Genomic DNA, 27,070 nt, shown 5'->3' with positions numbered 1-27,070 from the left:
AGTTGTCCCCGGCCTTGACCCTGTCTCGTCTTAAGACACATATAGAGCTTAGGCAACATAGAGCCTCAGGGACATGATCATTTACACTGTCATTCTATAAAAATATCACCAATAGGAATATAATTTTTTTAAATCAGTTTTTCCATTACTTGTTCTCGAGGATGGCTCGACATGTATGGTGACGTGTGGCATTTCTCACCGGTTAACTCAGATGAGAGATGATTCAGACTGAATCAGAAGGTTTGTTCTGGTATAATTGTTTTAACCTGTTAGAAAGAATGATTTGAAATTAGAAAAGATGGCAAAAACGATCTGTTCTTTAACTGCAACCGCAGTGCTGTGATGCAGCTCTTGATACATATTTTGACGCCGCGCCCCTTCGTTTTAATTCTGCCCTTTTCCCCCTTGCTGCCCCTTCCCTTCGAGAAAGTCTGGGGATTTTCTGACAGCCAGAGCAGTAGATGTCTCAGCTCGGGGCTTCCTGTTACAAGACCATAAAAGACTTTGCTTGGTGAGTAACAAGGACACATTCCCTGGCTCATTGCATGTCCTCTGGGAGGCTGTGGATCACGTACAGGAATCAGTGCACAGGTATGTAGGCTGCAAAGAAAAAAAAAGAAAGAAAGCTTTAGCTGCAATACAGGAGGTCGCATTCAACCCAATCACACAAAGCGCAAAAATGCATTCGACTAATGGCAAGGGGTCCCTTCGATTCTACTGGAGGCAAGGTTAGCAGTTCGCCAGCGCTGCGCATGTTGCGTGACACTGATGAGGGATGACTAATGCTACCATTTTTATTTTAAAATGCTTTAGGAGCTATAAAACATCAAGCTGACTCAAGCCCGAGCCTGACAGTTTTACAGTCTTATATTTCAACAGTCAAAAATGAGGAAGATCCACCGCTAATGCTTTATACCTTGTTTTTATGGGTTGCAAAAATCATCACAATGTGTTATTTTTAAAGCTGTAGATGAAAATCAGAAGGTCTAAAAATACTGATGCAAATTAAAAGTCTACAATTCAGCTCAACAGAAGACAGCGTTAAAAAGTGCTAAGCCACACGTGACAGCAGCTGTCTGTGGGATAAGTTGAGATCCTGGAGTTTTAAGTATGTTACATGCTTTAAACAAACAATATCAGAAATTGTGTTGAACACAGATTCCCATTAATGCGCCGAATCTTTTTCCAATATGGATGTCTTTATAATCAAACGCCAACTACACAGCCGCTCCTAAAAGCTCAACCATTAAGAATCAACGCTCCACATACCAGGCAATTAAAGTAGTGGAAATTTGCCAAGTGTGGATTCCATGCAAACTGAGCTGCTCTGTCCTCTATTGGACTGGGAATACACAAAATGCCCCACATGCATTATGTGACACTGAATTGTGCTTTGGAAAACGTGGCTTTTAATGTTTCCCTAATTGGGGGGCATTAATCAATTGTGCTCCATCAGCAGAGGCTAAGAGGGCCTTTAAGCATCTGCCCACCATCCAGTTCTCTGACCCAAGACCAGCTGCCTCGCAACCCACGCTCTGCTGCAAGAAATCACTTTTGACTCCATCCATCAAAGCTACATTAATATTCTGTCTTAAGCAGCCCACTACTTGGACTGCATTCATGGTCTTAATTACCTTAGGCCTTGCCAGAAGAAGGTGACCGCAGAGGGCAGAGCAACTGTATCAGCTCTCCCTTCTTGTCAGTTACTATACATTTATACTCCATCAGGGACCGGTCACTCTTTCAGGCTTGTCTGCTTTGGCTCATACATGCTGAGAGTACAAAGGATGCGGGGGTAGGTTGGGTATCACAAATTGGGGACAATGGCAACAACTGCACATCTAATTTAGCTCCTTGTTTATCGCAAGTTTGTAATCAGATCCTCTGCACAATGCAGGGGAGCACAAAGGAATGGTGATCAGGGGGCTATTGTTTTTCAGGCTAATTAGGCCCGGGCCATACCTCTGAATTCTCTGAGGTGTACAACCCCGGGGGTTAAATGTGGCTAAAAGTGGCCCACATCCCTGGTACCATTAAAAAGAGCCTTACAAGTCCATGGTATTTGGAGATGTAATGTATGATGGCCTACTTATCTGCTCATTACATTGCTCATTTCAACATTGTGCAGCACTCTGGGAGCCCAAAAGCCACATAACAGTTGTTTTTGCTCTAATGTTTTCCATTTATCTGTTATGCAGCCATATATCAAATCGTCTTGGCCACGACTGCCACTCAAGCTAAGCTCAAGGATAACAGGGCCAACAGGGTGGTGCAAACTGTGATAACACGACACATTTCAGTAACGTGTATTTGTCAGTAATGGCATTTAGAATATCGCAGAACAATAATAAGTTTATAAATGTTAAGCTGCATAGACAGTATATTCAGCTTCCCACACGCTCTCCAGTTCAATGCATCTCATTGATTGGTCTCCACTGTTGACTCAAACATTCAGCCCTAAGTATGTGAACTCTTACAGGCAGAGAAAGCACGAGTTCCAAAGCAGCCTTGTCGAATCAACCTTTGACCTTAAGGCATTAGCCTCTGACCTGCAACAGGTGGAGACAGTGTCTTTCCAGCCAATCGTACTAAGTGCCGTGGGCTTTCTAGCATCTACTCTCTGCTCTTTGGCCAAATATTATCATTTTGCAGAGGACTACTCAAAAAAAAACATGGTGTAGACTACATGTGAGGTCTAAGAGCACATGTTGTTACGGGTGTAAATGCTGTGTCTAGGACTAGTAGAGGCTTTGGCAAGGTGACCGAATGTGAAAACAAACCAAACACCTGTTCTGCACTAACTAACTCGGCACAATACTGGGAATTTTTTTTTTTCTTTCTTTTTTTTCTTAGTGAGGGAGGAGGCAGATAGGGGGATTTTCTCAGGGATAATAACTCATTTAAAGGCAGTCATGCAAAAATATATTGTACATGTAAGTACAGTTACTTGTTTAATCACATCAACTTCAGCCCTTCTTCTTCTGCAAATAAAAAAGTAGATTAACATTGAAACAAATTTCAGTTATTACACTCCAATCTGTTCAAACTAAAAGTAACAACAATCCTAAATGTAACATTCAGCAGTTCTGTATAAGGTTTAACAATTACTCCTTTCAAAATCTTTTTGGCTTTTCTTCTATCAGACACCCTGCTGTTTTAGAGCTTATGGTTATTAGTAATGGGGCAAGGAGGCACAGAGTGCTCTCTTGGCTGCCTACCAAATGGACAATCTTTGATCTGTAACTGCATGGTTCTTGGGGCCAGGCAGCTTATGAGCCTACTGAGAGGAAGAGGCAGGCCAAGCTTCCCCAATAGGTGTTGGCAATCTCCCTCGGGTCTGTCCTCATCACGGGGAGAATGCACGCAAGTGGCCCTCAGAGACTCTCCCCCAACGCGGCGCTCGGTGGCAAACGAGTTTTAATGGAGAGGTCAGGGAGAGTTCCTGACCAATGGAGCCAGGGGCCAGGTGGCACATCACAGCGGCCCTATGCGCAGCTATCCCCAGAATGCGACACGGTGGCGTCGGCAAGTTTGCCTCTGATCAACAAGGGGAGGGTTGGGCATGATAGCATCGCCAAATGCTGTGGGGACTGTGGTACACTGTGTGCCAGCTCTTTGGTCGGGTCATTGTGTTTTCTTGTCAAACATCAAACTGCCAAGCGAAAACAATTAGATGTGTCACACGCAATCCAGTGGCTGTGACTTTTGTCTGACTGTAAATAAAAAACATTTAAAAGTTTGTTTGGAAGTAACGAGAGTGCAGTAGCGATTGTTGTAAAGATGGTAAATCAGTTTGATATGTTTTCTTTGGATTTTCTGTTGATTAAAATATTTATTCAGCAGAATATCTGGTGTCAAACTTAACGGGACACTTTTTAAAAAGTTGTTCTGTAAACTCTGTAAGTGTAAAGTAGAAGAAAACTCAGTTTAAATTAAGTGTTCAGGGAATGTCAAATTCCTTTTACATCACTGGCCGGACCAGTGAAACCGCCCTCCTCGTCAGTGAAAAGAAGTTTAATTACACATATAATTGAGATGTCCTAATTTAAAAAAACCCATCTAATTTCAACAGTATTTCTTAGTTTTTATACATGATAAAGAAATGTTGCTGTGGAAACTGAAATAAATGTGTCAGCACAACTCTTTGGGCTTAAAGTTTAAGAAATAAATGTGCAAAATTGCTCAGATTGTCCTGTAATTACACAACAAAGCTTCTGGTAATTCACAGAAAATGTCCTTTTTTTGCTTGTTTGTTTTCTTTAGGTTTTTGTTTGTTTGTTTGTTTTAACTGCAGAACTATGTAAAAACTTTCTCTTTTACACTTTCCACTGGGCCAGATTTGACTCTTAGCTGGGCTGATTCTGGTCCCGGGCCTTATGTTTGACAGCCCTGTTTTAGAAAAAGGTAAAGCAACTTTTGTGGGAAAAAAAATACTCTGAATATGAGGGTAAAAGATCTCTTGAGTGTTTGAAGCTTAATCAGTTAATCTATAATGACTCTAACTGGCTCAAACAAAAGGCCTTCACCTGGAACACTGACACCAGTATTGTATTGGATGCATCAGTGCATTATATTATATCATAATATTCATATGCATCTGGAAGTTTACCACATAGCAGTAGCTGCTTTTCTACTGTCCACCCTTATGTAATATAAGAACTGCAGTTTAGCTTCATGTTTTAGATTTTTTAAAAACATAACAACATTTCTTGCCTGAGGAATTTCTATAAAAGAAACACGCCTTTAATTGCAGTTTGAACTGCATGGGCAAACGCTTTTAGGAGCGTTGTCTGTAGGCTCTGAATCAAACACTTGTGCATGCTTCTTTGGCTGTTGTCATGATTGTGTTATGCCATCTACTGGCTGCATGTCACTTGGTTTGCAGAACATGCATGCAGAGCTGTAGAAAACTCATGAACACAGATATTAGTCTCTCTATTTTTTTCATCTAAGAAAAAGATGATTACATCAAGAAAAAAAAATGTAATCGGACTCCATTTGAACCAGTACAGACTTCACGTGTCTGTCTTTCAGTTATTTACCTTCCCGTGGCCCTCCGTCCCGCCTTAAGAGAAGGGCCTAATTATGCTGCGTATGGCCCACAAAGTGGCTCTGTCATCCAGTGGCCGTTGACGAGAACAAACAGTCCCTTGCCACTCTCAGCTGTTGGGAGATATTAGAATAACATTTTGAAACACCAGCTGTCTTGCGGTTTTCAGTACACAATCCTCTAAAACCACAAGCCTTGTAGGATAGCAGCACGTCTGTCTGCCTCAAGTCAGGAGATAATACAGAGGGCTTCTTTTGCGTGTACTGTTCAACACAATGCTTTGGGGATGACGGCGTCCACTTTTAAGTGCACCAGCATAACTCATTAACGACAAGTTAAGAGAACTAATCTATTCTAATTCAGGGCATAAAGGTCTTTGCTCAACACTGCAGAAGAAGCACACACGCTTCTATATTCAGCTATTTCTAATGCGCTGTTAATGCTTCATTCACAGCCGATAATTAAAGCATATGTAAATGTGTCAACCAGCTGTATTGAAACCTGCAGGGAGGCGATGTCGTCAAAGATCCTTATTTCTAAAGAGACACACATTGATAAAGTCGCCAAGGTGAAAAGAGTTTTCAGAAAACTGACGAAAATGCCAAAGCTAGTCACACTAAGTACAAAAAGAGAGAGAAAGAAAATCCTTGCAGCAGAATAATAACTCACAACTTACTCTTAAATTGAGTGCACCTCATTTGTGCTTTGTCTTTGTCCATGACTTCAGTAAAAACACAACAAACTGTGCTTTCTTTCACATTATGCAATTAAATCTTCAAACGTCGGATGCACTAGAGGGCAGACAAGATACTCTGGAAAATGCAAATGTAAATCTTGTTTTATACATCTGTGTACACATTATTCCCGTGAATTACAGGCTGCACTTTTTTCCCCTGCAAAAAGCACAACACATTTAGCTCTTCACTCTAGAATAATAATTAGTGGAAAAGACAGCGCTGGGTACACAAACCCTATCTGATTTGCATTGAGTAAACATTTGTAATTTGTGTAAACAGATGTGCAGCCTAGTTTTTACACCTGCACCCTTTAATTAGAAATTCACTCCTCCCTAACAGCTAATTCTGTTATTTGTCTATTTTAAGGTGTCTTGTGCGTGCATGTGTCTCCTTGTGTGTGTGTGTAAAGAAATTATCCTAAGGTTGTAAACTAAAACTAGGCTGTTGTCCTTTAATAAACATATACAGACATCACCGTTATTTTCAGTTGTGAGAACACGGATGAGGTGTATCCATGAGTGCAACTGCTTAAATGCATTTACTGCAATTTCAGTACAATAGCAGTATAAATATATAATACTATTATAGAAATGTGCCTTAAAAAATTACAGTTGTGTACCATGAAATAGTCCTGGTTATACATTTTCATAAATATATCAATAGATGTGCAGAAACCCCTAAAATAAAGAAACTCTTTAATACAAGGGGTGTTCAAATGAGCTACCACCATGCACTGCGGTTATGAGAACCTCGATGTGAGATCATCAGCTATAGAAAAAAGTGCATGAAAACTCTTGGCCTTCACATTAGATCTGTGTAAAGAGGGTTCTCTCGCGACTGTACCGCAATAAAATGTCTGACCTTGATCATCTCTTCAGCGGCGCTTTAAACTCGGAGATCAAATGCAAGCAGCACAGACAGACACTTGCCTCCCCCCACTAAAGCTGACAGGTGCTGAAATATGATAAAGGAAAACACTAGATGGAGTACCATCTAAAGCCTTTCATTTACCTCAATAGGGCAACCGATGGTTGAAAAGAAAATCCAATGCCATGTTCAAGTGCCTTCTTAAGTGATATGGCTAACGATCTTTAAAAAAAAGAAATAAATAAATAAAAAATAAACTGTGTTAAAAAAAGTTTTAAATTTTTGGATTTTTTTAACCTTCATAATTTAACCTTGAATTTTAAGTTCTATAGCGATACAGTGTGAAACAATGTGACTCAGTGGCTAAGTGGAAAAAAATAGGGGCAGTCTTACCTGAAAAAAGACATGAAAAACACACAGCCTTTACTCAACAGTACTAAACAGGAAGGACTTTGTACATCACTGCACAGGCCCCCGCAGTGACTGATCAAATCCATAAAATATCCCGCTTCCTCCCCTTTATCATTCATCACGAACTCATCTGGATGATAATGTGGTCTTCCTCTCTTGTCCCAACAGATGGCGCTAGTGCTGCACTGCTGAGCTTCTTCCTTCTTCCCCGACAGACAAAGTGAGCCTTCAGTCTCTGCATATGTTTATATACGTATAGATGTCAGATGTGTGGGTACAACCCTCCCCCCGCAACATCTGTGTTAATTTGCTCAGAATGTAACATCTTGTCATTTCATTCCTTGAATGCAATCCTCACATAAGTTTTCAAATCTACTGTACATTAGCAGCACTGCCACATCACCGGCTTTAAGCCGATTATTGTGGAAGGCATCCTGAAAAGTGTAAACAGTCTGTTTATAACCATCTTCAAGGTGCGGCGTTTAGATGGAGCCAGAGCTGATGATGATGTAGATGCTGAGCTGATGAAAAGAAATGATGAGAAATTTGATGTGTTAAGCTTTGTTTCTTTACTTTACCTGGCAATATGTCTGTGATTTGTTTTCATCATGACATTTATGCTGTTCTGTTTTTTTCTCCTTTCCACATCCTGCACTGACTCATGGTCTGTCAGACACTAAGAAAATGTACACAAAGACCAGAAACACACTGACACGAGCTCACATAAATAAAATTCCCCACCACACAGACATGCACGTGCGTCACCTGAAAAAGGGCACACATGAAAAAGACTCTTAATAACTCAATTCAGTGGTGTATTCACTGAACCGCACAAAGACGCATTCGAGTAAGGCGCACACACAAACACTTGATGATAAAATCTGATTGTGATTCTCGCGCTGCTTCATATTCTGGCAGTCCTGACAGCTGGGTATTGCTCAGGCCAGAATAATCCAGTCAAATGTGACACACAACATCATTTGAATGTTGAACAGCTACACCTCCCCCATTATAGTGTAGATTCTCCTCCTTGGACGATAACAAGAACTTTCCTGCATGTGAGAAAGGTATAATCGCTTTTTTTAAAGAAAAAAATAAACTTAAAGCTACCCGTTGTGAGCCGCCTCATTTCGTGTTGAGCATAGCCGCTAAGAGCAATTTTTCACAAGTATAAACCCATTTCTCGCCTTGTCCTTATTCAATATCTTACACTGGAGCAGAGACATCATAATAAATCCCCGGAGTGTGGGTGTAATCGAGCTCCCCCTCTTTTAAAGTGTATTATCGTCTACGTAACACATCAGTGAGCCAAAATATGGCGACATTTCAAAAAACAATGATGATAACGTACGTGGGCTTTAGGATAGTGCGCGGCTCTTCTCCCCGTTTTGCACTTTGATTACAATGAGAAAATTTTCTGTCAACGTTCATCCTCCTTTTCCTTTAAACAAAGCAAGTGTTGCTACCTGATGCTGTACCACACACGATTTCTAGTGTAAGCATGACCTTGTTTCTTCTTTTCAGTGCTTCCTCTTTTGTTATGCATGTGTGATCTGCGTTCAGATGAGTGGGTCTTGTTTTCTTTCATCGTACCTACATTTAGGTGCCCACTATAATGTGATTGTGGCTGCTGGCAATTTAAGAAGACTGAGAAATCGACGTTGCAGCTATATATTACTGCTAGTTTAGTAGAGAATTGCATCCAATACAAAAAAAGGAGATTTGAGCACAAGTGTAGTTGGAAAAAAGTAGCTTATGACAGCTGATGTGTCTGTACTATGCATAGTTTTATATAACAGAAACAAAAACGCCAAAGAAGCTTTGTGACAACCCCACAAAGACTAGCTTCGGTGATTTTCCCTACATATTAGCACTGATGCAAAATGTGACACTCTTTGTCTCGCAACATTTGCTTGTATAGCAAAAGGACAAAGCCTTCAGAACGTGGCTGAAAAGATTTGTTGTCTGCATTTTTCAATTACCTCTCGCTTGATGCAAAGCCCCAACTTCAACACAGTGTGCCAATCCAAGGATCGAAAGAAGAAGTCATTGGAGGTAGGGAGGAAAAAAAAGATTCATCCTGTTAAAACAAATAAGACAAGACATGCTTCATACATTTGTGACATTCCTGAGTCTACCAAAGTGAATGCCAAGGCTCTCTCTCGAATGCAGTTTAGATGTGTGTGCCGAGTGGCTGTTGTGTCCTTGTACTAGCAAGTAATAGCACTAATGATAAAAGTTTAACCCAGTTTCCTAAATGAGTTCAAAAGCAAAACTCCCTGTTGTACTTCCCTACTTGCAAGTAGCATATACAGTATGCAGTAATTAATGCAAGAGCATTGGAGGCAAAAACACTCTCGGCTGGTCTATTTTGCATCTATAGCCTCGATGGAAACAGATACTAAATGTGTCCTTGGAGTGCAGGGATACGGTTTGCAGAAGCTACTGATGTTAGCCATTGATATGCACAACACTGTTTTTTTTTCTTTTTGTCTTCCCACACTGGAGACCTCGACTTCTGCTTTTAAAATGAACCGCCCACCTCAATCAATGAGTTAATTAACATATTCCAGGCTCGCTCCGAGTAGTGTTGACGAAACTTAACACCAATCTGCGGCTCCAGTCAGTTACCCAGTGGAATGAAGACAGTTCCCAAGGTCGTACTAATCAGACAGTTGATTAAAATTATATTCTGCCTAAAGGGCTCCATAGAAGCAACAGTAGAGACTGTCCACCACAGATGAGCGTTTAAAGAGAGAAAAGATGCTGCGTTTTCACCCCGATGCTCTTGTCATGTTTGTCAAACTAAGCTGCTCTGGGGCACGCGATTCTCTCAAAATGTCATAGCGTAAATTGTGCACAGCTTTGTTTAGTTTGCAATAAAATGTGCGTGGTCTTAGTGTTACTCCTCCGAGTATGTAGTGCAGACTTATTCTTTTTCAGTAGGGCTTGCAGAAATTGTTACATTATAAGCTGTTTGCAGGAGAGAAGTCAAGGGAATGAGTTACCAATCACGCTTTGAAGTGCTTCTCAGCCTCTTCTTTCTTCCCTGTCATGCTGCCCTCTGTCAGACTGAATTGCTCTTTTCTCTTAATAACCTCACTGACGAATTCTTTCTCTACCTCGCGCTCTCTCTGTTTTTAATCTCTTTCTTGCTCTCTATTCCTCTGTCACTAATGCTTACGCTTTAGGAGGGTTTTCTTTGCATCATCTGACAACCCTCTCAGTGTTCGAGTGTAATAGAGGCATGGGAAACTCATAGGCTTACACTTGCCCTGACAAGCATTCAGATCAAATATTTAACTGATGAAATGTTCTGTTTCGTGAGGGGTTTTCTTAGCCTAAGGGAAGGTAGGTGTTAGGGTCAGGGTTTGGGTTAGATGGGCCAGTTTTCATTTGGGTCTTTACTTTTTTGGTTTCTGTGCAGGTTTTAAGCAACTTCCTTTGTATTTTCATCATGCTGTGACACGTCTTCAAAATTCTGCGGGAGCGGTTGGTCTCCAAGTCTAAAAAAGGTGTTGCTAAACATCTTGAAAAGCTATTTGTCTTGTTTGTACAGATGATCTTTTTAGGCTGCTGTGACAACTGATGGCTCATTTCTGAGTGGAAGAGCTTCAAATCAGTGAGTGAAACGTCAACAATTAAGGTACGCGAAGACTGCTTGGGATCATCCATTCTGAACCAAACTTCAGATCTAGTCCTGTATGCCTTCACTGAAATTTACTGACATTTATAGAAGAACAGATGTGCTGTTGCTCGTGGATATGAGAAACAAAGACTTCACTGAGAGCAAGTGTGACCAAACAACACATGTGTGATTAAAATAAGAAACCAGGTACACGACATAAAATTTACACTTGTTGACATTCCTGCCTGCAAGGGTATTTACTGCATCTTTTAATGACTATGTAATTCCTCAGTATTGGGTCACACCACATCCAGCTTCGAACGTCACCTTGAGCTTTATCTCAAGTCCACAAAACCATAAGGTTTGACTGACTGTATCACACTCAGTTTTTATACAATTTTGGTGCTGTCCTCAGATTTAGAAACACCAGCCAGAGTACTTGAAGCCAACTTTGCAGTCTTGTCTCCAACAGTATGTGTCTCCACCACAAAGACAGACTGAGAGGGTGAAACATGTACCATCCGCATATTGCAGCTAGTAAGTAGTGGTAACCTTATGCAATGAGCCCATCTACATTGTCAGTTAGCTATCATTCGTTTGGATTAAACAGATATTCCAGTGGGCTAGTACGAGTATATCTTGTTGTTTCTGAAGATGTTCTGAAATCTCCGAAACGCCTGGAAATTATGTAGCAGGTGTTTGCAACTTCCTGCAAAATGTAAAATCCATCTGATATTGGTGCCCCTTTAACTCTGAATAAAACTATGTAATTTACTTCTAAAAACACAGAACTTTCCAGAAGTAGAAGCATAAATGTTTAAATTGGAACACAATTTTGTTGTGGCTTAATTTTAAATGTAAAAAGTTGCCGTTGACATCTTATGGCAGCTTTATAATAATAACTTAGAAATTAGTGTGGCAGAATTTTAGGGAAGTTTTATGAGTTGCCCCAGGAATGTGGACTGGGTGATGTTTCATTTTCATGTTATCAAGAAGGTATGCGGTGAGAAGCAAATCCTCTGGGCCATGTCATAAAAATGCCAAGGCTGAAAACTCTCAGCAAGTAGAAAAATAAAAACCTTTGTTCTTTATAATGTCATCCAATGCCACAGGGTTTCAGCAAATACCTTACCTTACTTTTATTAAACCTTCAATCTCATGTTTTTTTTTGTCTGTCTGTTTGTGCAACACAAACATAAGTTAGTTCATAAGCTGCATTACTTGCCACAAAACAGTGAAGTAAAAATCTACCTGTGATATGTTGATTAATGAAGTTATCGGGTACTCTGGTCCCAGCAAAGAACAGTAGAGCTAGTTACTTTTGTATGATTTCTAAACATCCCCTGTCCTCGTTTGGATTTTCATGGACTCCCCAACAGGCTCACCTCAACCTTGAGTTTGAGATCCAGCCAGTGTGTCAGGAAACGTGTGTCTCACAGTTGTTGGAGATTGGAGAAAATGAAATATTTTTTGTAGTAAAAAGGTCAAGTAAGACCATTCTGTGAGGAAACTATCCTAAAACTTTTTTTCTATACTAGCTGGGTTTTCCCCCTCTTCCCTCTTTCGTGCCTTTACAAACATCACCCACTGGATGGTTAACACTTAAATACACAAGAAATAGCTTATTGCAAATCATGGGTGTCACTTAATGATTCAAGTGTAAACAGTTGGAATAAGACATCATCTGCCGTCACTGTTTCTTTTTCTATGAGGACAACAACACAGTAGTAATCCAAAGACAACAATAACTGCCGTACATTTTTCTAAACTGTCACATAGAACACAAAACATGTCTGGATCTTATAACCACGCAATCACCTACAACCAGATTCCCATGACATCACCTCTTATTTTGAAATGTATGAGCATTTCATAATGGGGACAAATTGCTGGAGTTTATCGTATTCTGCTTGTTGTAGGACATCAACTCCTTAGCTGTTTGTGGCTTTATTTTCCATATTTTTTCATTGCACATTGCTCCAAATGTTTCCATTGGTTAAACATTCAGACTACAGACATTCCAGTACCTTAGTTTTTTACTATAGAGTCAAGCTGTTAGTATGTAACATGTGCACAATGTGCTTTAACATTTGGAGCTAGGTCTTTATCTTAATTTTATATGTTTTAATTTTTACTTATTTATCTATTTTGTTGCATGACACAACTTCTCTGGTGTTCCATTGCCTCATTCTTTTTTAGATGTAAAATACATTTTTTAATTAATCATCCATTTATTTACTTTCTTATTGGAACATACGCTTTAGAAATGTTTCTTTAAAAAGTGTTTTTTTTTTCTTTAAAGAAAGTTGTAAATGCTTTTGATTTTTCATCTTTTTCTGGGTTCCAGTTTTTCAGCTGAATGTAAGATGTGGCAACAGACTGATGTTTTTTTTCTCTTCTTTTTCAGCTTTTTAAAGTTGCCAGTATCTAAGCTTTTATTGAAAATGCAGGCAGTGTATGATAACAGCCATTCCTTATGTACAAGGTGCCTTGTACCTTACTGCATATGCACAGCATATCCAGACTGTATTTTATCCATGGAGACACTACTTACATGCTGCCAGAAGAATGTTGCTTGTATAACAACTTCTGACTCGATTAATGCATGAAAGAACATACATGTTAGGCTGGACATAACCTATACATATATATCACAAAAATACAAGCAGAGATGTGTGATCTTTCAACAGCATGGCACTTTTGGCATGTTTGGAAACAGGGACCAAATGGCTTTTGTTGGTCATAAATACTGTTTCTGCATGCTCCAGCTTAAATTGGCTAATTCCACATAATAATTTGATTTGAAAATAGCTGCAGGACTAGAAACATCATCCTCCAAAACCCTGACATTATTGCGTCAGAATCTCTCCCCTCCTAAATATGGATTAAATGAGAAATATACAGAAGAGGAGATCTCATCCAGTGAGTTTGCAGCTTGCAGAGTTTAATGCAAACAGAGGAAACAGGGAGTATTTTTTTTTAAATATATACAATGTCCAAATAATATTCTCTAAATATGGACTGTTCATTGCTTCTGGAAAGTGATTGTGCATATTACTTTTTCTTTTAACTAAAAAGCTAAATTAAAATGTTGCAGTTGGATGTCTCAAATGAAATATTTTGATAACCATGATACTTCAGAGAAATCTTTTCTGTTATCTATTTATTTTAAATACCATTTGCATCCTTTATGTGTATGTACGCTTTCAATCTTCTGTTAATCTGGATCAATCAGTATTGTAAATTGTAAATGGGACAGCAAATACATACTCAAATTTACAAATATTTCTTATGCTGATTGTAATGTAATAGTTATTATAATGTATACTGCCTAACTTCTGTTAGATGGTGCCCTGGGTTCATTATCTTAATGTGGGTATGATAACTGTTCACCTTAAAGTTAAGCAAGTAAGATTATCATTAAAGCTTAAAAAGGCTAAAAAAATTATTATTTCTCTTATGTTTAAAAAAAAAAAAAGTACATTCAATTAGTTCTTTAGTTGTGTAAAGGATACAACCCGCTGGAGTTGTGCAAGAACTGCATGCTGGTGAATGTGCATTAACTGACAAGTAACATACCTGTTCAGTTATGCAACAACCAATATTTTCATGGCTTGTACCGAGCGAAGTAAGCTAGTCACATGTTGCTAGTGCCACTTGCTCAGCCAGAATGGCTGTCTCCATAGCTGTTATCCAAAACAGGAGCACTTGTGTATAATGCCATGGATTTAATGTGCTACTCTGTGCTTTGCATTACCTATCTACAGGATTCAGGATAGTCTATAGCTTAATGGTTGGAACAGGTCACCAAAGTAAGCTTTTAGCAGTGGAACTGCAGGAAAGAAGAGGTTAATGGACTGGAGTTGCTCCTTAAGCAAAATGCATAGATAGAGGAGCTATGTTAAGCACCGACTGAATGGCCTTGACCCAAGCAACACCTTCTCAAATAGGCTGCTGTGTCTTAGTCATGATTCAAAGGAGAGCAGGAGCTGGAATGGTTTGCACTCCTGATGCTGAAGTCTCACCTCCAATGCCAGCACCCTCTTAGCTACGTGAGAAGCTTGTACTTAATGAGGCATGCAACAGTAATTAGCAGAGACAGAAACCTCAACATAAACAGGCTTGTCTTCATCTTCTTTCTACTCATGTTGCCCTTTCATCTCTCACCCTTTCCTCCCCTCTCATGTTTGTGATGTGCTTTTCATCTCTCCTCCCTTTTTCTTGCCTCTGCTTCTTCTTTCCAGACAGATACGGCATCTTTTTGTCAAGAGGAGAGTAGTTACAGTCGTTTACTGCAGCAGTAAAGAAAACCGATATGGCGGATGAAGAGACATACTGACAGAAAGTTATGTCATAAAACAGGGACATGAGAGATGAACAGGTCCTGCACTTAGAACAGATGATTAACTGCTGAACAAAGCCATTTTCTTCAGGTCCCATAAGGGATTCACTCAAGGTGAACGCCAATACATGATGAAACTTGAAGCAATCTGACCCCCAGCCTGTGAAAATATGAAAGAAATCTTCTTTAACACACACATTTTGTCATTTAGTAAAAAACAAACAAACCCATTCTTCATTAAAATGTGAGGGCGAAAGAATATCTTATGACCATTTCATAGTTTAAAAGTACACACTTGCTGAAAGATAACCTAAAAGTAGGATACACAACTTTTCACCTTGAGGCAGGAACGAAGTATGTTAGTCCTGCTCGACTCCCCTTCACTGGGTAAAGTTCACCTCCCAATAGCTGCCACTCATACTGATGAGCTGTCTTACGTTGAAATGGCATGTAGCCCGAGGCTGAGGTAAGATGGTAAATATAAAGCCACTCCAGGTGAAGAAGTTAGAGATCACAAATACAATATAAAAACAAAAATGCTGTTTACCAGTGAATTATTTCTACTGGTTGTTTACTGTTGGCTGATATTCAATTTGTTTTTCTTTTTACTACACCTGCATCTACAAAAATGTATTTTTCAGAATCTTAGAAAAAAGGCAGGGACCAACAAAGAAGACACCTGAAACACAATTATATTTAAAGATTGCTTTCTCTAAAATCAACATTCCATTTTGTAATTTTCTATCGTTTGCCATACCCCTATATACCATGTGCTTTCATTTTCAGCTTCTGTCTTTGAAGATGTCTTAAGGCAGGGATAAAAATGTCATCTGCACAAGGACCCTTCTCTCTGGCATGGTCAGATACTGTAACAAGATACGTGGTCAAAACCACAAAGCTGGTTAGTGAAGCGGATGGATAGGCAGAGGTTGAGGAAGGCAGGGGGCAGAACAGTGTGTGTTTGTGGGAAAGCCGGTGAAAGTCAAAACTGGCTTAAAGCGATGATCCAAAGTAAGCCGGTGGCCTGGCCTCGTCTAGTGTTCATTCTTGCATCCTTCTAACAATCTGCCTATCGACTCTGTGTTTCCTAATGAGTTGTTTTGGGCCATGTGGGATTTCTGACTGGCGATCTTCCATTTGCTGTCTTTACCTGATAAGAATATAGTGTTCCACCCCCACATTCTTGAGCTTTCTTTAAAAGCTTCTCTGCTAACTTCCTGTTGAAGTTACTTGCTCATTAGCCATTATGTGATACTGTTCTTGTCAGGCATGATTCTATCTTTATAAAAAAGAAATTTTAAAAAAGCAGTTTCACACTCTACCACATTCACACTCTTCAAATTAACATGACTCTTAGTTACTTACTTCTGTTTTGCTGCTTGTTTCACAGCTTTTCTGTAAACTGTTTAGACACATTTTCCAGCAACTAAACAAAGTTGCTCAGCAAATATAAAGACACTTCTTACATACAAAAATTAATTAAAAGACATCATCAAACTTATTCTGCATTTTAATATTATTGTGTTAACTTACAAGATGTCAATTTGTGCATTCACGCACTTGTGTTTAAACATTTATATAGCTCAACCAATTATGTGCAATTACACAAGAATTGGCAAGGCTGAACTAATGTTGAAGCACTAGAAGAGGACACTCTGTGTTGTAAGGGGGGGATTAATGTTGCATTTTTTTTTTGGTTTGAATTGTTTTTGCTCTTAAATCATATTGCCTAGCTTTACTAGGCCACCTACACACTGCATCTACAGAAGTTGCTTAGCCATGGTTACCCCAGCTGTGAAGCTCCCAGCACACAGTTTTTGTGCTGATGTTAATACCAGAGGAGATTTGGAACTCTGCAGTTACTGAATTGTTGAAAGTGTTGGCAACATTTACACACTTTGTGCCTCAGCACTCAGCGATCCAGCTGTGAAACTTTCGTCTAGCACTTCATGGTTGAGTTGCTATGGTTCCTAAATGCTTCCACCTTGTAATCGCACCGCTTTCATAAACTGATTCGCTGCAACAGAAGCATGCCATTATAGTACCTTGCTCAAATTCAGTGAGCTCTTTAGAATGACATATTCATTCAAAAATGTTTGCAAAGGCTAAGTGATTGATTTTATACACATGTGCAAATGGGACTGAAAATACCTGAATTCAAAACACAAGATATGTGCTCCGATACTTTTGCCCACATAGTGTATGCTCTTAACAGAACATCTCCAGTGTTAAGCTTGTGCAGACATTCTGAAATTCCTACTTCACCTGGCTGTTTCATGAAGCAATAAACTATGAAAGAGAAGCCTTCATATATTTACTACTGTTACTGAGCACAATTAGAACTTAACTGCTGTATATCCACAAAAAGAGATTATAAAGTAAGATGCACAGTAAGAAAGTTGGTACCACTTTACAATAAGACTCCCCTTATAGATGCTAATAAATAGTTTATAGCTATATTATTAATTAATCTGTAAATGCTTTATAAACCATTATTAATGGTTTATAAAGCATTAGTTAAGGGTGAGAAAGAGAAAAAAACTGACCGGTTTCTTGCCAAATAGTGAGCCAAATGTGTTCACCTATATATTTCATCTAGAGTTGCTATATTAAACATTTCAGACTAAGTTACTATCCTGTAAGCACAATCAGCATTTGTAAACATATTTTTTATCATATAAAATTGTACTTCAGAAATGCATTATAAATATCCACAACTATCAATCGGGGCTTTGTTGTAAAGTGTAAAGCATAAAACCATTTATTAATGAATAATAAATATTTATAAATGCCAGATGGGAGCCTTATTGTAAAGTGTAAAGCATATAACCATTTATTAATGACTACTAAACATTTATAAATGCCAGATGGGAGCCTTATTGTAAAGTGTAAAGCATAAAACCATTTATTAATGAATAATAAATATTTATAAATGCCACATGGGAGCCTTATTGTAAAGTGTAAAGCATAACACCATTTATTAATGACTACTAAACATTTATAAATGACAAAAGAGAGTTTTGTTGTAAAGTTTAAAACATGTCAACATTTATTAAGGACTAATAAACATTTATAAATGCCAAATGGGAGCCTTATTGTAAAGTGTAAAGTATAACACCATTTATTAATGACTACTAAACATTTATAAATGACAAAAGATAGCTTTGTTGTAAAGTTTAAAACATGTCAACATTTATTAAGGACTAATAAACATTTATAAATGCCAAATGGGAGCCTTATTGTAAAGTGTAAAGCATAACACCATTTATTAATCACTAATAAACATTTATAATTGCCAAAAGTGAGTCTTAAATGTATAATGTCACCATTTATAACACTTAGACCTAAATTACAATCAGTGCTTGAAATAACATTTAACTACTGTCAAAAATGGCAATGTATTGTAAGAGTAACACATGTAACATTAAATGTGTTTTTTAAAACACCAAACAGTCACCCACTCCAAAAAAAGTTCATGCCAGACTGGTTCAAACTGGAAATATTTTTTGTATGTCCTTAAATAAGCATCCCAGTGGTCCATCAGGGTGTCGCGAACCAAGCCAAGATGACCACTCAAGAACCATCAGGTGTTCCTCCAGCAACTTCTCAGTGCGATTTCCTCTTAGTCTACGGACATGTCCTTTGATGGTCATACAAGCCCTTTCGATATGCTGTGTATGACTGCCAGATTGAGGATCTACAAACCACCTGCTGTGATTTACAGTGTAATGTCTGTACCCTATGTTTGTCAAAACATTCTTGTAGGCTCTCCACTCATCACTGATAATGGCACTACCCAACTTAACATGCTGTCTGATCAGAGGAACAAGGTGGCGCCTTGATCATTTTTCAACAAGTTTTAACACGAGCCTTCGCCTTTTGTCTTTAATTCCCATCATTCCAAATACCCATTTCTTCCTTTTCCATGCATTTCCAAAGCGTCCACGTGCATACTGAAAACAAAAAGAATAAAATTAAACAGAATATCTACAAAGAAACATTCAAAAAGATGGTTGCTTCTACTAATTTTTTTTACTTATGGTAAAGGTTTCCATGTTTAGAGGACACATTCAGATCTGCATTGATTCTAACAAACCTGTCTGAGAGTTTACCAACCTTTCGCTGATGACGGAGACAGCTTTCATCTATAACCACAAATTCTCTGTCGCCACCAAGACGGTGTCCATTGTTTATTCTGTGTCTTTTAATTGCACGTATACAAACATGTCGAATGTGTCTTGCCATGCTACTTAGTGTTCTGGAGCTGCCAGCCACTTCATCATCGATCATATCTATTTGTCTGAGCCTGAGCCCTTGTGAAAATCTGTGATAGAAATTGAGGCAATTATTACTTACTGAGGCCCTAATTTTTTTTTCACAAGTCTTGTATTGGTGTTCAATTATGAAAGGTGCATTGCTATTAATGTCTACATCTACATATACCTGTAAATGAACTTCATCCAACTGAAAAGAGATGTTTTTGATTTCTCAAAGAGGGAGCCAGTTCTAATTGTTCTGGAAACTTTCCTATGACTTGCTCTTTTGCAGCACCTGAGAACATACCAATGAGTTAAGTAAAGAAATGGACCCTTAAACAAGAGCATTAATTGAAAAGATAATCACAAAATTAAGTATGAAGAAAATAATAATGAAAAGAGGTTAATGCTCCCTCTTGCATTGATAACCGAAATATTTTGTTATATTTACTACATGCACTACATTATCATGCATTATACATACCACATATATTGGTCTTTCTTCACCACGGAAATCATTTTCATCTTATGGTGACAAACAGGACATCTAAGCTTCTTAATTAGCCTTAGTGCCTTATATTTAGTTTGTTTTCCTTCTATTCTGGCGCGCAATCTCATTCCCAAAGACATTCTGGTGGAAAAAAATGAGTAATTTATTTTATTATCACCTCGAAACACCGTAAAATACTCTATGGGAGTCTAGTGCAAATCGGTTCAGAGTTAAAGAACTTCACATGCTATATAAAACAAGCCCTATAATCAAAAATAGTCCCACGCAAAAAAGAGGATTGTCTCACCTGTTATAATGTATCTCCGACTTTGTTATGTAGATCTAACCCGCTGGATTCATGCTAAAAAAATATGTTCTGCTGCCAAAGGGAGGGAAAACAAATTTAATTTAAACGCAGAGGAGCTTATACAACCATCCAATCACAGTTAACTTTATTAAGGAAAGCCCCTCCTCTCAGAGCGCGACAGGCAGTGGAGCGCTCTGGAAGGTCAAGCCAAAGGGGCACGAACAGACACACTGAAGGCGCTCGTTCAAGTTGCTGCGCCATGTATGGAGCAGAAGATAAAAATTTGTGTGCGTCTGCGACTTACACAGTTAGCACACGTTCGAAGAGATACAAAAAGCAGAGACTGGATGATCTAGATTGCACTAAGCCAACGACGTCAGCAGTTAGACATGAAGGTGAGTATAATGCTAGCTAGCTAGCTACCGAGCCATTTGGCTGCTAGCTACAGTGGCTAACTAACATCACATAACATGTGAATAGCTCTATTACTATTGGTTATTCCAAACGATTGATATCACTTAGTTGTATATTTTTAGTTTTGTTTATGTGCATCATTAAATTTATATTAAACACCCTGGTAAGGCAGTACACATAAGAATTATTTGCCTTGTTTTAGAAATGTCTGAACCACCACAGGTGTATATAACATAATTTTTACAAAGTGGCTTTTTATAAATTCAAGTTGTAACCGTTTTTAATCAATATTTTATTTGAGTTTCCCAAGTTTAGATTATAAATTATTTTAGTATTGTAATTTAATAATTGTTTGTTCTTTAGATTCTTCTTCTAATCCTGCCCCTACTGCAACTGCCCTTCTTAACAAGGAGCGAGAGAAACTGACTTTTCTTAAGGAGAAACTGGAGTGGCAAAAGAAGAGAATTGAAGAACTGGAAGGAGAGAGAGATTTTCTCCGAAGTCAGCTATCATCCCTTACAAGTATGAAACTAGACTTGTTCCATGAACATTGTTTTTATTTGACAGTCTTCAAATAAACATTAGATAATTTATCAATCCCAGTGAAGTTCCCTTATTGTCATTGTGTTGATTAAAAGATTTTAGTCAGTTAACTTTAAGTGTTGTGCTAGTTCATTCCTAAAGAGATCTGGTTCCAAATTCAGTTCAGCCAGGTCTAACTTGATTGATTCAATTTCATAGTTCATAAGATCATAACTCCAACTTGAACTAGTAATGTAACAGCCTTACAATCAGAATTAATATAGGTTTTATATATATATATATATATATATATATATATATATATATATATATATATATATATATATATATATAAAACCTATATTTTGCTGTTTGCATGTTGTTTGCATCCTGCAGAGCAACCTAAAGACGAACCATTCAATGATCCATTTTCCTCGAAGGCTCCTGAAAACTCAGATTCATCTTTCGCATCTTCATCTGTATCGTCTGTGTGGTCATCCTCATCTTCATCCCCAAAGAAGCGAAAGCACAAATACAAGAAAACGCATTCAAGAACCAAGAAACCCAAGAAGGAGCAGAAGAAGCTCCGGCAGCGTGGTGAGCAAAAGATTTTGGAAGAGAAGATTTTACAGAAGAGGATACTATAAATGTGACATAAAAGATAGTATTATGATTGTAATTTGTTCTAAAAACTACTCTGTGTTCGCTACGTCATATATACATATCTATCTATCTGTCTATGTGTGTATATATATATATATATATATATATATGTATAGATTAGTATGCTTTGAGCATTTGCTTTTCTAATTATTTGCTTTGTTTTCATTTTCAGTTCAAACGCCAAATGACATTGTGCAGCGATACAAATCCCTCCTCAAGACATTTCCAAAGACGAAGACCATGACCAAAGCTTTTCAGAAGCATGGGCTCGACAGGAACACTGTTGTGTCCACTTCATCAGTTGGGGAGCTTGCTATTGCGGTCCCCAATGTGTACCAGGAGCTACTGTCCAACAGGCCTAGTGGAGAGACGGTACTAGCTTTTGCTAAGCGATGTGAGGCTACAAATCAAGGCAGTGATGAAGTAAAAAACAAAATAGAAAGTATGAAGGCCGCTGGTACTTTGCTTCCAATTCGAAGAGGGAAATCTGTCTGAAACCCTAATTTGTTCTAAGTGGTTTTGTTTTTTTGAGCATATTGAACTGACGAAAAGATCTGCAAAACCAATCATTTTTCAAAGATCTGTTCACATATGTGTTGAGTTTCCACACAACTAAGAGATTTACCTGTTAGTTTATTTTATTGGTTTTTTTTTTAATGTTTTGATTTGTATAAATGTGTGTAGAGTAAATAATACAGCTGTGCAGTTTCAGTTAAGGTATAATAATTTATTATATTATAATTATTATAATTTTCCTTTGTTTTATGCCAGTGGTGAATTTAGGGATGGGATTTGTTTCCTTAATATAGTTTTAGCTATCTTTAAAAGGCTTGTATATAAGTTTAGCAATGCTAAATAACTGTTAGTGCTTTATACTTTTTATAGTAATGCCCAGTAACACTTAGAAATGTTTGTTGATCATAAATAAATGTTGACATGTTTTAAACTTTACAACAAGGCTCTCTTTTGTCATTTATAAATGTTTAGTAGTCATAAATAAATGGTGTCATGCTTTACACTTTACAATAAGGCTCCCATTTGGCATTTATAAATGTTTATTAGTCATAAATAAATGGTGTCATGCTTTACACTTTACAATAAGGCTCCCATTTGGCATTTATAAATATTTATTATTCATTAATAAATGGTTTTATGCTTTACACTTTACAATAAGGCTCCCATTTGGCATTTATAAATGTTTATTTGTCATTAATAAATGATGTTATGCTTTACACTTTACAATAAGGCTCCCATCTGGTATTTATAAATATTTATTATTCATTAATAAATGGTTTTATGCTTTACACTTTACAACAAAGCTCCGATTGATAGTTGTGGATATTTATAATGCATTTCTGAAGTACAATTTTATATGATAAAAAATATGTTTACAAATGCTGATTGTGCTTACAGGATAGTAACTTAGTCTGAAATGTTTAATATAGCAACTCTAGATGAAATATATAGGTGAACACATTTGGCTCACTATTTGGCAAGAAACCGGTCAGTTTTTTTCTCTTTCTCACCCTTAACTAATGCATAATAAACCATTAATAATGGTTTATAAAGCATTTACAGATTAATTAATAATATAGCTATAAACTATTTATTAGCATCTATAAGGGGAGTCTTATTGTAAAGTGGTACCAGAAAGGGTACATAGGCCACCTCTACAGACTACTTTGAACAACATAATGGAACAGTATCCACAGTTAAAAGTATATATGCATAGTGTGCTCATGGAGATATGTAGTCAAAATTATACAGATGTTAACAATACCTGTCATAAAGTACAAAGCAGGAGAGGCATTTTCTCAGGGTGTACAATTTGATTAATGAATTCACCATACACTTGGACAATTAAAGCGAGTGACTGTGAGTGCAGAATTTCTCTAACACATTCTCATTTGTTTTGCAGTTTTTGCCCACATCAGCAATGACTTATTGCTGCTGTGGGTGTTTAAGTCTTTCATTACTAAACTGTATGACTTAATTTTACTTATGGTGGCAGTTGAACAATTCCTACTTTAGGTCCACTGCAGTACTCCCATGACACAGTCTTAATTTAACTCAGCCCCTTCACTTGTGGGAACATCAGCTCACAAAGGATTTGGCAAATGTCACAAATAGAAGCCACCACGAGTTTTATATATTCCCTGGGAGAGAGATACAAAGCTGGATTCTCCTGCACCAGTCATCCAGTCAGTTGTGGCTGCAATTTGATTGCTTGACTTGTATGGCTACTCCTGGCAACAAGATGAATCTCTACGGGCCACTTTCAGAAAGCGGCTTTAAGAAAATCTGACTTTAATCCTGAACTCTGGGTTGATTAACCCTGAGATGAAAGAGTTTCCAGTTCCAGAACAGCTGATCAGAGTTAGTTCAGTCGACTCCAAGTATATTCACCCTGAGTTAAGCAAACGCGTGGGTAATGAAAAAAAGTCATCGGCAACAGAACATTGATGATTCCCCATGGCAACGGGTAAATAGAGAGCAGAGCCTTATTTAAATCCAGTGAAGCTAGAAATATGAATGCCTGCCAATATGGACCTTGACATTTATGTTAAATAACAAGAGTGAAGAAAGGAATCAAAAACAAACAAAAACACCATTTGATTAATGGATGATGAAGCTGCACCTCTGCAGAATATTACATTTAATCTTTAAATATGCTTATTGAGCTGTAATTACACCTGAAGATGAAAATGTGTTTAAGAGATAAGATATTGTGTATTTATGGAAAGCATAACTGTAAAATCATACAAAAAATGAATATGGTTAGTTAAAAGTGTCAAGAAGTGTCAAGGTACAAACTGACTGAAATTTTTAATCACTATCTTAATTACTATCTTTCAACCATCTCTAGGTCATCATTGGTCAAAAAGCAGGGTACACCATGGAAGGTCTATCACAGATATTTCAACTCGTATAAATGTTTCAACACGAAATGCTGTGAAAATGCATAAAGACTCAGACTGTATTCAAAAGTTTACTCTAAACTACATTTACTCCCAGCTGCAGCAAAATCATGCTCACCCAAATGTTCACATCATGCCCCTTCACCTCCTCTGGTGTTCTACTTCGCCGCAGTAGAGCTCATCTCTGTCTTCTCGACTCGCCGTCTCCAAAACACTTCCATGTGACATCATATGACATCTTCTGTGCCTCTAGTTTGTGTCAGCATGGCAGAGGACACGAGTCAATGAACAAGCCCTGACCACTGAACTGTAAAGTCTATGGGAGCTCCTGTGGGGACAGCACCAAAGGGGCATGAACACAGCTGGCTATACTGGATATTTTGACAGTGTGTGGACATCAACATTACCTTTATGTAACTAAGCAACAGATGAGAGTGGTGTTCAATAAAATGCCTCAGTAATTTTCAATAAAATAAATTCTGCTATAAAACAAAAGCTGTATTTTAAGAAAGGCCAACATATTTCTTGTTTTCAAGTCTATATTCATAAGATATATTTTTATGATTAGAGTAGTAATTGAAGGCAAACATGAAGAGAGGCCTCACGCTGGTGTTTGCCCAGGACCATAAAATCACTAAAACCACCCTGCTGTGCCTTCTTCCTGCTGTAATGATAAATGGATGTCAAGCACATACATTTTGTACCAAACTTTATTTGCCTTCTTAAATCTTGGCGACAGTGAAAAAAAGAAGAAAACCCACTCTTTAGCTATTTATAAAAAGATCCTGGATGCACACCCACACCAAGAACACACACACATGCTCAGATGTCAGAAAGGGCAATGAGCTACTTATTAGAGAATATGCTCCAGAGAGAAGCCCTGCTTTAATTAATTTTGTGCCTGCCAGTGACAAGAAGACGACAGGGACTATGGTCAACTTGGTCTCCATGGAGACATCTTCAAACCAGTTGAATGAGGCTATCCTGAGTTTACTTCCTCGATACCTGGATTTATTACAAATTTTCAGAGTGAGGAAAGAGGAATGTTTATTTTGCTCTTTGTTAAATATCTGTTTTCTCTGTGAGCAAAAGAAAAAAACTAATTATTACGTATTAATAGTATTGCCATAGTCAGAAACCTAGGAAGAGCATTGCTCTGGCAGAACATTATTCTACTTAAATGTGTCTGACTTCTCTGTCTGTAACTGATATTTCTGGACTGGACCGAAAGCATTAGACCTTTAGCTGAACCATCACTAAAGCCTCATGCCTGACTAATAAGTCTCTGTAGTCCTTATTAGGCTTGTACAAACTAGACGTATCGTGCGCCTCTAAATTCAGTGGCTGTTGTGTAGGATGACAATCTTTTAAAATACTTTTTCTCCATCATATAACGAATTAAATAGACTGTTTCCCAAGAACACCTCCAAGAGACGACTCTTCACTGTGCTCTTATCGATCGTGGCTCTGTAACAACTTGAGGGGCAGCTGGGAACTTTCTAAAATGGTTAAAAAGACAATTGGTGGCTGATTAATCTGATGTATTTTGTACAGAGCAGTGGGATAGTGCACTAAAACTAAATAGAGCGACTCTGACAGAACATGAATTAGTGAAGGAAACGAGGTCTACACGTAAAACTAAATGTTCTAATATAAAATGACAAAACAGGAATGTTAATCTTCAGTTCATCATGCTGTGAAAAACATTTACACTTTGGTTCACTAATCATAGTCACTGCAACCTTTCGGGATAAATTTCACCTCAGATGAGAATGATGAAACAAAATAGGGATCAAATCTGTAATTACACAAATATCAAACTTAACATACTGTTTAACATGTACACTCACTTTATTAGGTCCACTGTGCTGGTACAGGGTTGGAGCCCACTTTGCCTTCAGAAAAAACTTAATTTTTCATGTCATAGATTCAAAAAGATACTGGAAACATCTCTCAGATAGATTTTAGTCCATTTTGATAGCATCAAAAAGTGGCAGATTTAGAGACTAAACATCAGTGATGTGGATAGCCCATTCCACCACATCCCTACAGGTGCTCTATTCAATTGAGGCGATGACGGTGGAGGGCATTTCAGTACAGTGCATTGTCATCATCAGTAAACCAGTTTGAAATGATTTGATATTTGTGACATGGCACATTATCCAGCTGGAAGCAGCCATCAGAAGGTGTGTACCCTGTAGTCATAAAGAAATGGACGTGGTCTGCAACAAAACTCATGAAGACTGTGGTGTTTAAACAATGGTCAGCTGGAAGTGTACTAAAGGTACCAAAGTAAAATATCCCCCACACCATTACACCACCAGCAGCAGATTCAGTTGTTGACAGATCAACGCTTCCATGTTGTTGATCCCAAATTCTGAGCCTGCCATCCGAATGATGCAGAAATTCTTATTTTTCCTGGTCTTTTTCCAGGAAATTGTTTCCCAATCTTCTGTTGTCCAGTT

The 27,070-nt window shown here is 38.0% G+C and overlaps 2 protein-coding genes across 2 annotated transcripts; one reads left to right on the top strand and one right to left on the bottom strand.

The window, feature by feature from the left end:
• Positions 1-18,523: 18,523 nt before the first annotated feature.
• Positions 18,524-19,510, bottom strand: LOC146373962 (uncharacterized). The gene is given in 3 exon segments (XM_084951681.1): positions 18,524-18,988; positions 19,152-19,359; positions 19,479-19,510. Coding segments are annotated over 3 exon segments (690 nt in total). The 5' UTR covers positions 19,496-19,510.
• An 800-nt stretch (positions 19,511-20,310) lies between these two features.
• Positions 20,311-22,262, top strand: LOC146373961 (coiled-coil domain-containing protein 106-like). Its single transcript, XM_084951779.1, has 4 exons — positions 20,311-20,483; positions 20,866-21,024; positions 21,421-21,621; positions 21,860-22,262. Exons 1-4 carry the CDS (start codon positions 20,348-20,350, stop codon positions 22,180-22,182), a joined length of 819 nt encoding a protein of 272 aa, XP_084807905.1. The 5' UTR covers positions 20,311-20,347; the 3' UTR covers positions 22,183-22,262.
• The last annotated feature ends 4,808 nt before the right edge of the window (positions 22,263-27,070 follow it).

This window comes from Perissodus microlepis, chromosome 14 (genome assembly GCF_051167445.1).
Source record: "Perissodus microlepis isolate ML-2025 ecotype Zambia chromosome 14, ASM5116744v1, whole genome shotgun sequence".
NCBI classification, from domain to species: Eukaryota; Metazoa; Chordata; class Actinopteri; order Cichliformes; family Cichlidae; genus Perissodus; species Perissodus microlepis.
Note: the sequence above shows the minus strand (reverse complement) of the source record. Positions and strands in the feature narration are given on the sequence as shown.

Coding starts and splice junctions, on each gene's coding strand:
- LOC146373961 (XM_084951779.1), top strand. CDS start 20,348: ATGTATGGAGCAGAAGATAAAAATTTGTGTGCGTCTGCGACTTACACA. Junction 21,025..21,420: donor TCAGCTATCATCCCTTACAA/GTATGAAACTAG, acceptor TGCATCCTGCAG/AGCAACCTAAAGACGAACCA. Junction 21,622..21,859: donor GAAGAAGCTCCGGCAGCGTG/GTGAGCAAAAGA, acceptor TTTCATTTTCAG/TTCAAACGCCAAATGACATT.